Source organism: Denticeps clupeoides, chromosome 3, assembly GCF_900700375.1.
Source record: "Denticeps clupeoides chromosome 3, fDenClu1.1, whole genome shotgun sequence".
Classification (NCBI taxonomy): Eukaryota; Metazoa; Chordata; class Actinopteri; order Clupeiformes; family Denticipitidae; genus Denticeps; species Denticeps clupeoides.
This window is the reverse complement of record NC_041709.1, coordinates 16615813-16630379: the sequence shown is the minus strand read 5'-3', so window position 1 is coordinate 16630379 and position 14567 is coordinate 16615813. Positions and strand designations below refer to the sequence as shown.

The following is a 14567-nucleotide window of genomic DNA, read 5'->3' as shown; positions in this document are numbered from 1 at the left end:
TTTACATCATGAGAGGTAACAGTGTTTTAAAGGTCTGCAAAACTTTCAGTTTTTTTTAAATACATTGAAATTAAATGATGTTCCACATTATATGAGTTATATGTTCCACATTATATGAGTATCTTAAATATTAGGACAAGTAAACGTACAAACATTACAGAATTGTTTTAGCATTTTGGTCCCATACAATCGTCCCATGCAATCTTTTACACTATTTACAGGTTCAGCAACACTATAGTGTCTGGAAGTGTGTGTGTGTGTGTGTGTGTGTGTGTGTGTGTGTGTGTGTGTGTGTGCGTGTGCAGTTTTGGCTCATGGAACATCTTAATAAATTCCTTAAAGAAGTTGTCAGCTGTCAATGATCTGCGTGGCAGTCATAACCATATGCATATATTAAAGAGCTGGAAAGTGTTGAAACTGTGGGAGGCCTGCTATTTCTCAACAGACTGTCACAAGGACAAAAAAAAAATGTAATCATGAAAACAAATCACCAACACAGAATGGCTGCCAATGTAAATGGGCTGAAGGGAGCTTTTAACATTTTAGGCCTGTGCTCTGGAAAATATTTAATCAAGCAAAAGTGCTGTGCAGTTCCCAGGGCTTTTGAAACTCCACTGTTTTAATTATGATAACATAAATACATACATAATGCTCTTGATATGTATTATATTATTTTTAATCCAGAGAAAGCTCAGCATTTGTTTTTAACAACCTCAGTATGTTGATATTGAATTTACTCTATTTTAAATAAATAATAAAGTATAATAAAATGCAGTGTGTGGGGACGGTGCTTTGCTCAGTGGCACCTCAGTGGCACCTTGGCAGATCGGCAACCTTCTGATTACAGGGCCACTTCCTTAACTAGGCAACCACTGCCTATCTTTGGTATCATTGACCATGGTTGCGATGTAACAGAATTCAGAATATAAAATAAATGTTTACAATAAGCGAATAACAATAGAGCACAGCTGTTTTACACATACAGATCAAAATTTATTATATATATATTCTGAATACATTATTTTTTTTACTGGAACTCAGTACATTACATTTATGTACAGAATCTCTGCATGTCTAACTGACATTTCATCTTGGATCGCAGCCTATCATCTTAAACTCAATCCCACAAAAAACGAAGTAATATTAATTCCAGTAGAGTCTTTACCACATCAGCTATCCACCTGGACAACTCGCACATTTCTCATTCTACAATTGCATGCAACCCTGGAGTAACTATAGACAAGCAACTCTACTTCTCAATTCACATCACCAGTCTGTCACACAGATTCCTTCTGTACAATATCAGATGGATCTGCGGTCCCTTTCAACACAGGCCACCCAGATACTCATTCAGTTCATAGTAATCTCATGACTGGATTACTGTCTCCCTTCTAGCAGGTCTACGTCTGAATGCCATCCAGCCTCTACAACTAATGCAGAATGCAGCAGCACAACTGTTTTTTAACCTTCCCAAATGTTCCCTCCATTGGCTCCCAGTAGCTACCTGTGCCTGCTTTGTCAGGAAGCACATTGTGTTAAATGTGCTGATCGTGGATAGAAATAGGATTTACACGAGAGGTCTTAACTTTGCACTTTTTTTAGTTTCATATTTTGCTTCACAATGCATCCACTCTGTAGATGGGACCTTGACATAGTGATGTGTCGTCATATTGTTAAGCCATTAGCACAGCAACGTGCTGTGCGATTAGTTTACAAGGCTGGTCATTTATTGAACAAGAATTCAGCTTCTGTTACAAAGCCAGCACATATAACCCTGCTGCAGGCTCCCGGCTCCGCTTATCCATTTGGCAACGCCCTTAGAAGATGCTTAGAAAAGGAAAGCAGCTTGGCAATCACTGTGCAAGGATATTGATTGCTGGAGACTCAGTTTACCACGGCAGATGACTGAGAGTGTTGCAAATAAATAAATATAAAATCCGGCTGATGGTGGAGGCTCTTGATGTTCTGAGGGTGTTGTCAGGAAGTAGCTGCTCTCATCAGACCCTGCCCTTTTCTTACTGATGCTGGCATTAAAAAAAAAAGGCACTTCCTGATCTTGCTTCATAATAGAGCGGAGCAATTAGTAGTTTTAGGTATTTAAACGTATAATATTTAAATATGTGACACCAAGCCGTTTGTCGTCATGCAGAAAAAGAGCCGAGAGGAGAGCTGTGGTGAGGGCAGTGGGGTGGAGATCCTGGAGAATCGGCCTTACACTGATGGGCCTGGGGGTGAAGGCCAGTATACCCACAAGGTCTACCATATTGGCATGCACATCCCCAGCTGGTTCCGCTCCATCCTGCCCAAAGCTGCCCTTCGTGTGGAGGAAGAGTCATGGAACGCCTACCCTTACACCCGTACACGGTGAGACTGCGACTTCACTGTTACTTCACAGATAAATGCCCATGTGTGTATGTGCAGTTTATGTTTGTATGCATGTACGTATCTATGTGTCTACTCTCACATTAAAAGAAAATCACCACCCCACGTCTTTTTCATAGCAGCACAGGTTCACTGTATCCTTTCAAGCAATTCCGAGTAAGTCAGAAGTCTGAGCATTTGGGGTTGAATTATTTGTTACTATTACATTCTTCTTTTTTTTTTTTTTTAGGGTGGGCCCTAAATTTGGGCCTGTAGTGTGTCTGTGTATATATGTGTGTAATAATACAATATCTAATTTCTCATAGCTACACATGTCCGTTTGTGGAGAAGTTTTCCATCGACATTGAGACATACTATAAACCCGACACAGGGACCCAGACTGATGTCTTTAATTTGTCTTCAGCAGAAAAGCGACAAACATCTGTAGGTATGGTTGTCTTGAAAACTCATTTTGATCTTTGGCCTTACAAAGTAAAGATCGACATTGCAGTAAATATTCCACTGTCTTTTAAACCTGTGTTGTCTCTAGCATGCATGGATTGTACGTGCAGGGAGGGTAAAATTACAAGGCTGATTTTTGCAGCCTAGATACCCTCCAGGACAGGTGCTGAAAGCCGTCTGAAAGCCCTCTGCCTAGGGAATGATCCTGAGCACACTGTTGCGTAACCATGCCCTGTATGGCATTCAGGGGGGACACCTAGTGGCTGTCTGCCAGCACACAAAGCACTGTCAGCATTGAAGGAGCTGGGCCATGTAATGCAAATACATAAACATACCTGTTTTGATTAAAGGGGTGAAAGCATGAATGTTCTCCAACTGGATACTTGTGATACTTTTTGCACATGCACTTTAATTAGTTTCAGGTAATTAAGTATATATTACATATAAACATGCATTTCATGTTTATTTCTATTGTGTATTTCTAGATCCTATAGATATTGTGAAAGACCCCATTCCTCCTCATGAATACCTTGTGGAAGAAGACCCCAAACTCTACCAGTCCTTGAAAACCAGGCGAGGCCCCCTCACTGACAACTGGATTGAGGAAATCAATGAAGACATTGACAGGACCCCCGTCATGTGTGCATACAAGCTGTGCAAGGTTGAGTTTCGCTACTGGGGCATGCAGTCCAAGATTGAACGCTTTATCCATGATGTTGGTATGTTCACTAGTCAATTCGGCTGCACAATTAGAAAAAAAAAAATCTCTATAAGCATATATTACACTACTGGTCTGCACATTTTTTATATTCAGGCCATGGGCATCTTTAGTATCGCTGTGCTCCATATCGAAACATGCTGGAAAGTCCTTGGACTGCCATTTAATTGTTGGCTTCCTCGTAAAAAAATGCAGCATTGATTCTGTGAAAGTCATAAGACAGGAGGCCTGAAGCCTTCCTGTCTTCACATAGCAGCAGCTTTTAGATACGCCTTTTTATATATATTTACATGTTAACCATATGAAACTGTTCATTTCATTAATTTGGTCTTGATCCAATAGTTGCACCACAACATGTCTTTTTTTATTATTATGAATAATTATTACTTGTTATTACATATTGTGTTATTATTGTGTTAAAATTATTATAGTGGGCTTGCACTTTAAAATTAAAAGGTAGTTACAATTACCAGGTAGTTTTGATAAAGTAAAAAGTCATTTTTTGACTGTGAAAAAAACTGTTTTTACATCTTTTATTATAAGGCATTTATATTCTAAGTGATAATCCTGCTTAAAATCAGGGCAGTGGTTCCACTGCCTCTTTATTGGAGGTTTGCAGGTTTTAATCCTGAACTGTCAAGATGCCACTGAGGTCCCTTGATCAAAGTTCTGTACCCCCACAATGCTCCCCGGATGCCCACTGCTCACTAAGGGTGCTGGGTTATATGCAGAGGACGTGTGCTGTGATTGCGGTGCATTGCAATGACAATCAATTCACTTTCACTTTATGATCAGAGTAGTCTTGTTCTGTTTTTTAAACATGGCTGAACTGTCTTTAATGTGTGTTTGGGCGGGCTTTGTTTGTGCCAGGCCTACGGAAGGTGATGGTACGTGCCCATCGTCAGGCCTGGTGTTGGCAAGACGAGTGGTATGGGCTGACCATTGAGGACATCCGGCAGCTGGAGCTGGAGACACAGCTGGCCCTGGCGGCCAAGATGGCACAGTACAGCTGCAACGAGGCGGGGGGAGAGGCCAACGGTACAGAGGCCACTACAGACATGGACCAGGAGGCCAAAGAGGCCATCAGCTCCATAGATGCTTCCGATCCCCCCAATGGGCGGGGTGACACCCTGGAGAACCGAGGAGAGCTCACCAAGCAGTGGTCCACTTCCTCTAGATCCTCTCGCTCTTCCAAGAGAGGGGGTGAGTTTGTCTCCACAGTGCCTTTTTGTTTACCTCAATCCATTTAACTGAGGCTCTTCTACAGAGTGAATTACAGGCAATAATTACAGGTTCAGGCCCCGGGAGCGAAGTAGAGAGGAGCAATCCAGCAATAGCTGTAGGATTAAGCTGTGCGTGCCGAGTTAGTTACCGATACTGCTTTTTTGATTAGATGAGGAATTTTAATTTATTTCTTCAAAGATTCTTCATTTTATGATAAGGTTAAGGTGATACAATGGGCTGTGCTTTTAACTGTGGTAAACATGTTTATGGTAACAGGAAACACAGAAGATATTGCTTACTTGACCTTACTTGACTTGATTCCTCCTGTCTGGTATTCACCCAGGAAGCCCATCTCGCCACAGCATTTCAGAATGGAGGATGCAAAGCATTGCTCGAGATTCGGAAGACAGCACTGATGATGAGTACTTTGATGCTCATGGTAATCTCCCAAAATCATATTTGCCAAATGTGCAGTCATGAATAGTTTTGTCACCAATTGTTTCAAAATTGGTTTGTGTTTATATGTGTTGTGTGTGTGTGTGTTTTAACCAAGGCAGGGTGAATTGAGGCAGGTATATAAATAATCCTTGATACTGGCTTGAGTTACTTTCCATTACTAAAAGGCATTCAGCAGTTGTTCATAGTTGATCTGAAAATTGTAATATGCTTTAAAAAATTGTTGTGCTGAGTCACACATTGAGCAAATTCCTCTGTATTAAAATGTTATATTGGAGACAGGTGAGAGCTTTTTTATTCTTTTAGGGGTAGAGCCTTTATTCAGAACTTTGCTTTAATATTGACTGTAACTACCAATACATCTGTACATCTTTCAGGACTAATTTATACAGACAACGGTTTATGATTTGATTCAAAATCTGAAAATTTTCATTGGACCTTTGATGCTTAACTTAGTAATTCAACGCTCTACATCCTCAGAGGACTTCTCAGACAATGAGGAGATAATTCCTAAAGAGATCACAAAGTGGAGCTCCAATGACCTGATGGACAAAATTGAGACCTCTGAAGCTGACGAAGCACAGGGTATGCCTCGCACACACACACACACACACACACACACACACACACACACACACAAATGCATACATTTGATTTCTCTAATATAGTGATGTCTTTTGCCAGGTGACCTGTATCAAGAATCAGGGGGTGAATTCACAGAAGCAGCGAGTGTTGACAGGATAAATGAGGTATCAGCATTGTCACGTTCCTAAGTCTAGGGGTCTAAGAAACGCAACAAGGGTGTGGAGAGGAGGAGGTCCACTGTTACTTTACTTTACTTAGCAGACTATTTTATCCAAAGCGATTTACAAGAGGAAGACACCAGCAATTCTTGTTTGGTTTCTATAGATTTACAAAACTAAAAGCCCTGATAAGGCCTAATATGTCAGAAAAAGAACATGCTTGGAAATTGTTAAGTGCAGGCTTTATACGTGCTTGGAAAAGGTCTCTCGTGTGTGAACTCAAGGTCAAGTTGAAAGTGAAGTGATTGTCATTGTGAAACACAGCACAGTACACGGTGACACAGCGAAATGTGTCCTCTGCTTTTAACCATCACCCTGAGTGAGCAGTGGGCAGCCATGACAGGCGCCTGGGGAGCAGTGTGTGGGGACGGTACTTTGCTCAGTACCGTCCCTAAGTGGCACCATGGCGGTTTGGGAGTTTTTTTACTGACAACCTTCCGATCATGGGTCCGCTTTCATGATGCTGAAGTGACAGCTAGGTTGGGAGGGTAGTTCTCAGATTTGAGATTCTCTGGGGTGCTCTTCATCGTTTCTCTTTTCTCATGTTCAGAAGTTCCGCCCTGTAAAAATCCGAAAGCGCCACAAGGCCAGAGTTGCATGTTCACCTGTGAGTATTCTCAGAGGTTTAATGGATCTGAACCTCTTCAACCTCAGTCCCTCTAGATACCCTGCGATCAGATTACTTATTAGGATCTCTAGTTGCAGTCTGTATTTATTAGAATTTAGCAGCTACATTTTTCTTCTTGTCTTAGGAATGCATGCTGAAGAAATTGTATTCTGCCATTTGGCAAAGCTCCCTGCTATTATTGTCCCTGGATACATGGACACTAGTATTACATCAGTAATCAGACTAAAAGATCCACCAGATTAACAGCACTTCCATCAAATCAGACTATTTCAATCAAGCTCCTTCCAGCTAAAATGTCATAGTATATGATGGAACCTGGAACCATTTTCATGTCTAAGAATAGTGTAATCACCTTATTCTGTTGTGTTTCTCCATCTAAACTATTTAAGTAAATATACATCTGATCTTGTGAGAGGAATGGAGACTATTTCCTCTCTTCGCTCACAAGGCTGTTGCTTTGTCCGCACCTCAGTTTCACTCAATACTGCTCCGTGCTCCACTCTAATTTCATTTCACTCCAGTCAAGTCACTCCATGCTTGCTCCAATTTAAAAGAGGGAGAAATAATTGCCATGACTAACAACTTTCGCCTTAAACGAGGCTTTATAATCTACATTGTTATCTGATTGTTTGATAGGTCATGCAAGTGTAATATTCCTGTCAGTCTCTTTTGTTAAATATTTTGCGAACGCTATCTCAATCATGCTTTTAATGGTCTATTTTGATGTGTAGCTGTTTTACGGATAATTTGGACCATGTGCACGTGAGGCATGTGTATCATATATTATGCAACAAGGCCGCTTTAGAATTAGGACAAAAATTGGGTTCATTCTGATGGAGCTATTAGTCTGTTGTTGTTTTTTTGTTTTTTTTTGTGGAATACTAGAGCCCAAATTAACACAGACATTCAAGATGAGACACAAGGCAACTTTCTGGGTAATGCAACCAGCACACAGGGTAACAAATTAGTGCAATGAACAGTTAGCAATAACCAATTAGACCAAGAAAAGCAGATCCATTGCCTGGCAGACATATGCTGCATTAGTGGACACTGCATCATTTGCAGCTTCACTGTTACTTTACTGCTGTCTATTTTGTTCATAAAAACCCCAAGTAGTTTGCTTAATCCCATTCATTCTCCATATGTGATTTGGGGCATGTGATTTGCAACATTGACTGAAAGTTTGCCATGCGATCCTTCATCTGTACATATGGTGTAATATTACATTATGTTTCCTTCCACTCAGGATGACTCTGCTCAGACAAGTTTGCAGCCCTCAAAGATCCATGTCCTCATCCTGGTCCTCCATGGTGGGAACATACTGGACACGGGCGTAGGGGAGCAGAGCAGTAAGCAGGGAGATGTGAACACCATCAGCAGCGCGTTTGAGACAGTCATGCGTGTGCATTATCCCGCTGCACTGGGCCGCATCGCCATCCGCCTGGTGCCCTGCCCTGCAGTTTGCGCTGAGGCCTTTTCCCTGGTGTCCAAGTGAGCAACATGATACTTTGGGCAGGCTTCTTCACTCACACCCTCCCTACTTAGTTTTTTTTTTTCTGTTTTCTGATTCATAGCAAATATCTGAAGTTAAGTGTGGAAAGTGTGAAAACACTCATGTTTGCTTCCTGTTTCCTTTCAATCTTAAGTCTGAGTCCTTATAGTTATGACGAGGGCTGCCTCTCCAACAGCCAGGACCACATACCGCTGGCAGCCCTGCCGCTGCTGGCCACTTCTGCCCCGCAGTACCAGGACGCCGTGGCCATGGTGATTGTGCGAGCCAATAAGGTGTATAGTGACTTCATCAGGTCACTCGAAGGTGCCATATTCTCAGGTCAGGTTAGTATGAAAAGCTCTTCTACAGAATTCTTCTGCTGTAGGAGTTCTACATAATTCCTGTATTTTACATTTTCTCAAAAAGCATGTGATCTAATCACCATACGCATTTGATTTTTATGTCAACAATGGTCAAGAACCAAGGTAGCAGTGTAGCATCTTCAGCAGAGTGTTGATTGAGACCTGTTGTTGTAGGTGTGTCTGATTGGTGACTGCATCGGAGGGATTTTGGCTTTTGATGCACTTTGCAGCAGTAGTGTTACAGTGCCTGAGAGCCAGAACAGCAGCAGACGTGGCAGCATCATCAGCATGCAGGTAAGAGGCATCAAAGCATTAGCACAGACTCAGACATTGATTTCGCTTTGCGAAAATGTGTGTTATTTCTCATAGCAGAGGCGCTTAATTTCCATCTTACTTGTTTCCATTCCATCCAATTCATGAACTCCTCCCACTCATCAGGACAATGACCTCCTGTCTCCGGGAATTATGATCAACAACAGCTACCTATCAGGTTCCGGGTCCACCTCTCCGTCTGCTCTGGAGGGCAGCCGGCACCTTAGCCGTAGCAATATAGACATCCCACGCTGCAGCGGCCCCGATGACCCCAAAAAGCAGCTTCCACGGAAACGCAGTGACTCCTCCACCTACGAGCTTGACACCATCAAACAGCACCAGGCCTTTCTGTCTAGGTCAGAGTGCTCTTACACATTCACTGACACACATTGGATGCATTTAAAATGTTTCACAAGAGTCTTAAGGACATCTGTACTACAGAATTGTTCTTATTTTTGGCCCAGTACTAAACATTCAGTACAGTAGGTACAGTAGTTCTTGTTATAAATGTGGCATTCTTGTTTTAGACAAAAATTGGGTTTATTCTGATAGAGCTATTAGTCTGTTTTTTTATTAAATTAACACAGACATTCAAGATGATGAGACACAAGGGCACACAGGGCAACAAATCAGTGCAATGAACAGTTGGCAATAACCAGTTAGACCAATTAAAGCAGATCTTTCCAAATGGTGGAATGAGCTACCTCCTTTAAGAAACTATAGAAAACGTGTGAACTTAGTGGACACATCTTCTCCTAAACCATGCAATTGAATTGAGCAGCATTATATTTCTTTTAGCTTAAATGGATAAAAGCGTCTGGCCAATGAACATAATGTGCCTGTGCTACTGCAATAAAACAATAGAAATGCCACCTTCAGTTTGACACTTCGTTCACACCTCACTTGCACCTTAGTGAATATACTACAGTAAAATAAATGAATTAAATGTAGAGTGACTTATCACCTTTTGTCATTGCTTCTTCTCAGTTAGATCCTTGATAATGTTGGACCAACATTAGTTCTATTAGTTCTACTTAATTGTTTATACCATGTGGTTGCCATGGCTTTGCACCAGATCCAGGGCTTTCTGGGTGTGTTTCTAGTAGCACTGTCTGTTCCTGGTGACTCACATGTGCGCATATGCACTAACAAAGACTTGAAAATAGACAAATTAAGAAATACCTTAATCCCCATCTATAGATATATAGCAGTTCTGCATTGCACTCATTGTTCTAGTTATATGCAAAGACAGGTGGAACAAGAACTGCTGCGGTTTGGGTGTGTTGAATCTGCAGAATCTTTATTTAGTGTGTTTTTTTTTTTTTTAGTTTGCACTCCAGTGTGCTGCGTAATGACCCAGGCTCCCGAAGATCCAGCAGCAGTACCATGCTGGAGGGAGGAGGGGCTCTTGGCAAATTTGATTTTGAGGTGTCAGACTTCTTTTTGTTTGGTTCGCCACTGGGCCTGGTTTTGGCCCTAAGGAAGACTGTTGTTCCAACACTGGATGGTAAGATCACATTAAAACATTCACATTAGACTGATTTGTAATAATACATTATATTAGAGTAAGTGCTTCCCCTTTTGTTAAAGAAAATCTAAGGGCATAGCTGAAGCTAGCATGTTCACAGTCTGGGGAGGATGGATGAGACTAGATTTGTTCATGAAAATAAGGTTTTGGAGTGAACTAGTCCATTACCTCGTTTAATGATTGAGCATGACTTAACAGAACAGACAACATAAGAAAATTTCACTTCATTTATTGGGATTGATGACTGATGATGTAAATGACTACTTGTATAGGAAGTATGAAGTACTCTTTATGCTTTTTGACTCATGGTCATTCTGGATTGGATTTCTCTCCAGTGTCTCATCTCCGACCAGCCTGCCAGCAGGTATACAACCTCTTCCACCCTGCTGATCCCTCAGCATCACGCCTGGAGCCCCTTCTGGAGAAGAAGTTCCACCTCCTGCCCCCTTTTAATGTACCTCGTTATCAGCGCTTCCCACTGGGAGATGGCAACTCTGCTCTGCTTGGTACGTCTCAACTTTCATGCCACTGCACACAATCAACAAATGTTTACATTAAGGCTGATTTAAATTAGAGCATCATACAGAACATTGAAACCACAGAGGGATGAAGTGAATAATATTAACTATTTGTTTACAATGGTGCCTGTCAATGTGGTGGCATACGTCAATCAACATGAAAAATATTCAAGGCTACAGAACAAAGTAACCCCTGACATGACCAGCGCTAGACAACTGGTGCTTCAGATCTTTGGGGCGTGCAGCAGGGATCATAAATGACCCAAATTGATGTCCAGGTCTTGACAGGTCAAGTGGTTTTAATGTTGCCGCTGATCTGCAGTGTCCTCTTCAATAGTACAGAATCCAGCTTCCTGGAACTTGTTGAGGGAGGCTAATAATGACTAGTCAAATAGTCAAACACTTTAAATATCTTTTTTATTTATTAACAGTTTACATGCTTAATTTACTCAACAAACAAGCACTGCATGAAAGTTTGGTCATAGGTCAAGCCAGCTTTTGCTTGTCCATAAATGAAGTCAGTTCACTAAGGTATTCTTGTAGTTTTGTAAATGTAATTTTTATTTTCTTTGTGTCTCCATTTTTGTCTTCCCCCTCCCCCTTGTGGCACTCTCTCCAATTGCACTTCCATTTGTTTGGCAGTGGAAACAATCCAGAGCAACCCCCACCTGTTGTTGGACGGTGGGGGCAGCCTGCCCTTGCACTGCCAGGATGGTATCAGCGAAACGTCAATCCCTGTTCCGGTGTTAAACTGGCAAGTGCCGCCAGCCTCAGCAGAATGTGTGTAGCCTCTCCTGTTTCTGTCTGCCATCTTCTTTGTGTTTTTGTATGTGCTGCTTAGGGTACATGGATACTCTTAATTAATCAAAGTGTAGTCAAACACTTTTGGGTTGCAGTTCAACTTATTACCAGCTGAGGCACAAAGTCATAAGGTGAATACCTTAAATACTGCAGTTGTGTGCCCTCAGCAGCACACCAAACCCTATTATGCTCTGGTGGGGCTGGGCCTATAATTAATCAATGCTAGTTGCGCTGGGTTAATCAGTAAATTCTGTAAAATGTAAGCGCTTTGTGAGTATCCTTGTACTTTTCTAAAAAAAAAAAAAAAAAAAGATTATTTACTTTTAACCTAAGAAATTTGTTTGATTATAATGAAGCACCATTCTTATATAGATGCATTAGCTCATTCATTTACACTAAACCAATGGTTTTCCAGTAGAGTTCCACACAGCAGCTGTAAATTTAGTCAGATGCTTTTTATCTCCAATAAGACCCCGAGTACCATGTAAAATGAATGCTTTTGATGGCGCTATGTTTAGTACTGCTCTTTTTTTTATATTTGGTGCTGCATGCTTGTCCTTGTATTTGTTAAATGTGTCCTCTGAAATTGTAAAATGTATGTCAGCCACCTTTACTGCTTTGGTGTTATAATGATGTCTTGTCTTGTCTTCCTGCTGTAGCTGATGTTGTGCACTCTCAAGGTGGTATCTTCTCTGAGAATTCCTTCCCGTCATCCCCTCTGTTTGCCTCACTGTCCCGAGCCCCACGGAGGGCCAGCGAAATCAGCATTGCCAGTCAGGTCTCAGGAATGGCCGACAGTTACACTGCCACCAACATAGCCAACAGTAAGTGGTCATGTGCGCTATGCATGGTGATGAAAGAGATACTCCTGTTCACTGTTTTGTACATAAAAAAAAAACAAAACAATCTGGATACCATCATAGGTCAGATACCATGCCTGAAGGATAATTCATATTGCATTCTTGTCCATCCTGTTATAAATAAAACCTTTTCTATCGTTTTTCTTTCACTTTTATTTAGGTATTCATGCTCTTATTTCTTTTGTATTCTGTTTTTGTTGTTTGTCTCATAGCACACGCATGCCAACTTAATCATTCCAAAAAACTTAGCCTTTTGTCCCAACTCGCCCTCCCATACCATAAACTGTCCATAAGGAGCCCTTCACCCAAGCAACGAAACAAACTGCGCTTGGGTAATTACATAGAGCTGGACGAAGGGTCCGGCCTCCTGGACTCCACAGACTGTGGAAGCTTTGTGTGTTCAGAGTCTCCACCTCTACTGAACTCTGATCCGGCATCACCAGCTGCACAGCTAGACCTCGAGCAAGGTAGTCTGGGCTGAAGAGTTCACCTCATCTTGGGTGTGCCTCTTCCCTGCTGCCTGGTATCCCTCTGTTCAGGTCCCTTAGACACCTCTGTCCCTGGCTGGAGCCCTTTCCTCCTGTGACGCCATCTGGGACTTCAGATGGTGGAGTTTCTTTCCCAAACTCGTGCGATTATGTGTGATACTTGTTCTCCTTACCACAGACTTTCATAGTACTGCAGGATGTTTCTAACTCAGTCTTGCACCAAGAATATGTATACCTGTGTTATTGTTCAAAATGAATCTGTAAGAAAGCAGGACAATTGATGCAATGTGACACACAGCCATTTTAATATTTTCCATATATTAATCTTTTTAAGATTAAGATAATTGTTACACAAACACAAGCATGAACACATACAGATACATGTTGGTATCCTTAAACACACAAACACACACACACACACACACACACACACACACACACACACACACACTGCCTCCACATTTGCCTGACACTTTGCTACATGGCAGTGGTTCTCAAATAGGAATAGGCCTATTAAAATAAATTATGCAAGAGACAATTTTATTCTTAATATGAATATTATGTATTATTTACTGTCAACTGTGAACACTGCAAACACACAGTGAATATATTACATTTTTACTATGCCTGACATCACATTGCATGATTTGTTTTGAATTTTTTCCCACTGAGAATTTTCCTTTTTAGACTGAGTAAAATTCTGCATGTTCTGAAACTCTGATTTCTTAACATGCCACAAGTGAATAAATTGGTTCCAAAATCATCAGATAATAATCTCGTCAACTTTGTGCTTTGTTTTTAAGTTGCTGCCCGCTGGTGGGGCACAAAGCGCATTGACTTTGCCCTGTACTGCCCTGATGCCCTGACCGCCTTCCCAACTGTGGCCCTTCCTCACCTCTTCCATGCCTCTTACTGGGAGTCCACCGATGTGGTGTCTTTTCTACTCAGACAGGTAATGTCCATTTCAGTATTTGTACTTATTATATGTATAACACAACTGAAAAGTTATAAAACTAATTTTGTGATTGTGGTTAACTTCAGGCCAGTCTTTTACTGGACTGTGAAATTTTCTTTGTGACGACAAATGAAATTGCACCAATACAATACAATACAGTGCATGTAAGGGAAATTCTTGTGTACAAAGCTTCTCAAGCAACAGTGGGATGCCAAAATAATAAACATATACACACACACACACACACACACACATATATATGCGCGTGTGTGTGTGTGTATGTATGTACTATGTATGTATGTAGAAACATACACACATATATATATATATATATATATATATACACACACACACACACACACACACACACACACACACACACACACACACACTCACACACAGTTATATATGCAAATATATTGTGCAATAGGGCAAATTGCAGGTGTTTAAGTCCACGTGTTGCTGGTTTATGTCACCTCGCTACTTTTTGCAGAGCTTTGCGGCTGTAGACAGGGCTGTTTCCATACCAGTTACCTGTTAGGATCACCTACCATACCTCAGTTCTTTGTTTTGGTCATGTTGAGTATGAGGTGGTTCTC

The 14567-nt window shown here is 41.3% G+C and overlaps 1 protein-coding gene across 8 annotated transcripts in view; it reads left to right on the top strand.

The window, feature by feature from the left end:
* pitpnm2 (phosphatidylinositol transfer protein, membrane-associated 2) overlaps positions 1 to 14567 on the top strand; it is a 41763-nt gene that overhangs the window by 17969 nt on the left and 9227 nt on the right. For 6 of the 8 annotated variants that reach the window (XM_028970934.1, XM_028970932.1, XM_028970933.1 and 3 more), the window contains 18 exons: positions 2150 to 2364; positions 2688 to 2809; positions 3309 to 3542; positions 4412 to 4744; positions 5109 to 5204; positions 5702 to 5806; positions 5906 to 5970; positions 6575 to 6631; positions 7899 to 8143; positions 8299 to 8488; positions 8681 to 8800; positions 8945 to 9174; positions 10147 to 10325; positions 10682 to 10852; positions 11507 to 11644; positions 12325 to 12489; positions 12738 to 12992; positions 13817 to 13965. In XM_028970934.1, coding sequence (XP_028826767.1) covers positions 2150 to 2364; positions 2688 to 2809; positions 3309 to 3542; positions 4412 to 4744; positions 5109 to 5204; positions 5702 to 5806; positions 5906 to 5970; positions 6575 to 6631; positions 7899 to 8143; positions 8299 to 8488; positions 8681 to 8800; positions 8945 to 9174; positions 10147 to 10325; positions 10682 to 10852; positions 11507 to 11644; positions 12325 to 12489; positions 12738 to 12992; positions 13817 to 13965 — 3069 coding nt within the window. The remainder of the gene's footprint in view (positions 1 to 2149; positions 2365 to 2687; positions 2810 to 3308; positions 3543 to 4411; positions 4745 to 5108; positions 5205 to 5701; positions 5807 to 5905; positions 5971 to 6574; positions 6632 to 7898; positions 8144 to 8298; positions 8489 to 8680; positions 8801 to 8944; positions 9175 to 10146; positions 10326 to 10681; positions 10853 to 11506; positions 11645 to 12324; positions 12490 to 12737; positions 12993 to 13816; positions 13966 to 14567) is intronic. The other 2 variants (XM_028970937.1, XM_028970938.1) reach the window with 2 other exon arrangements.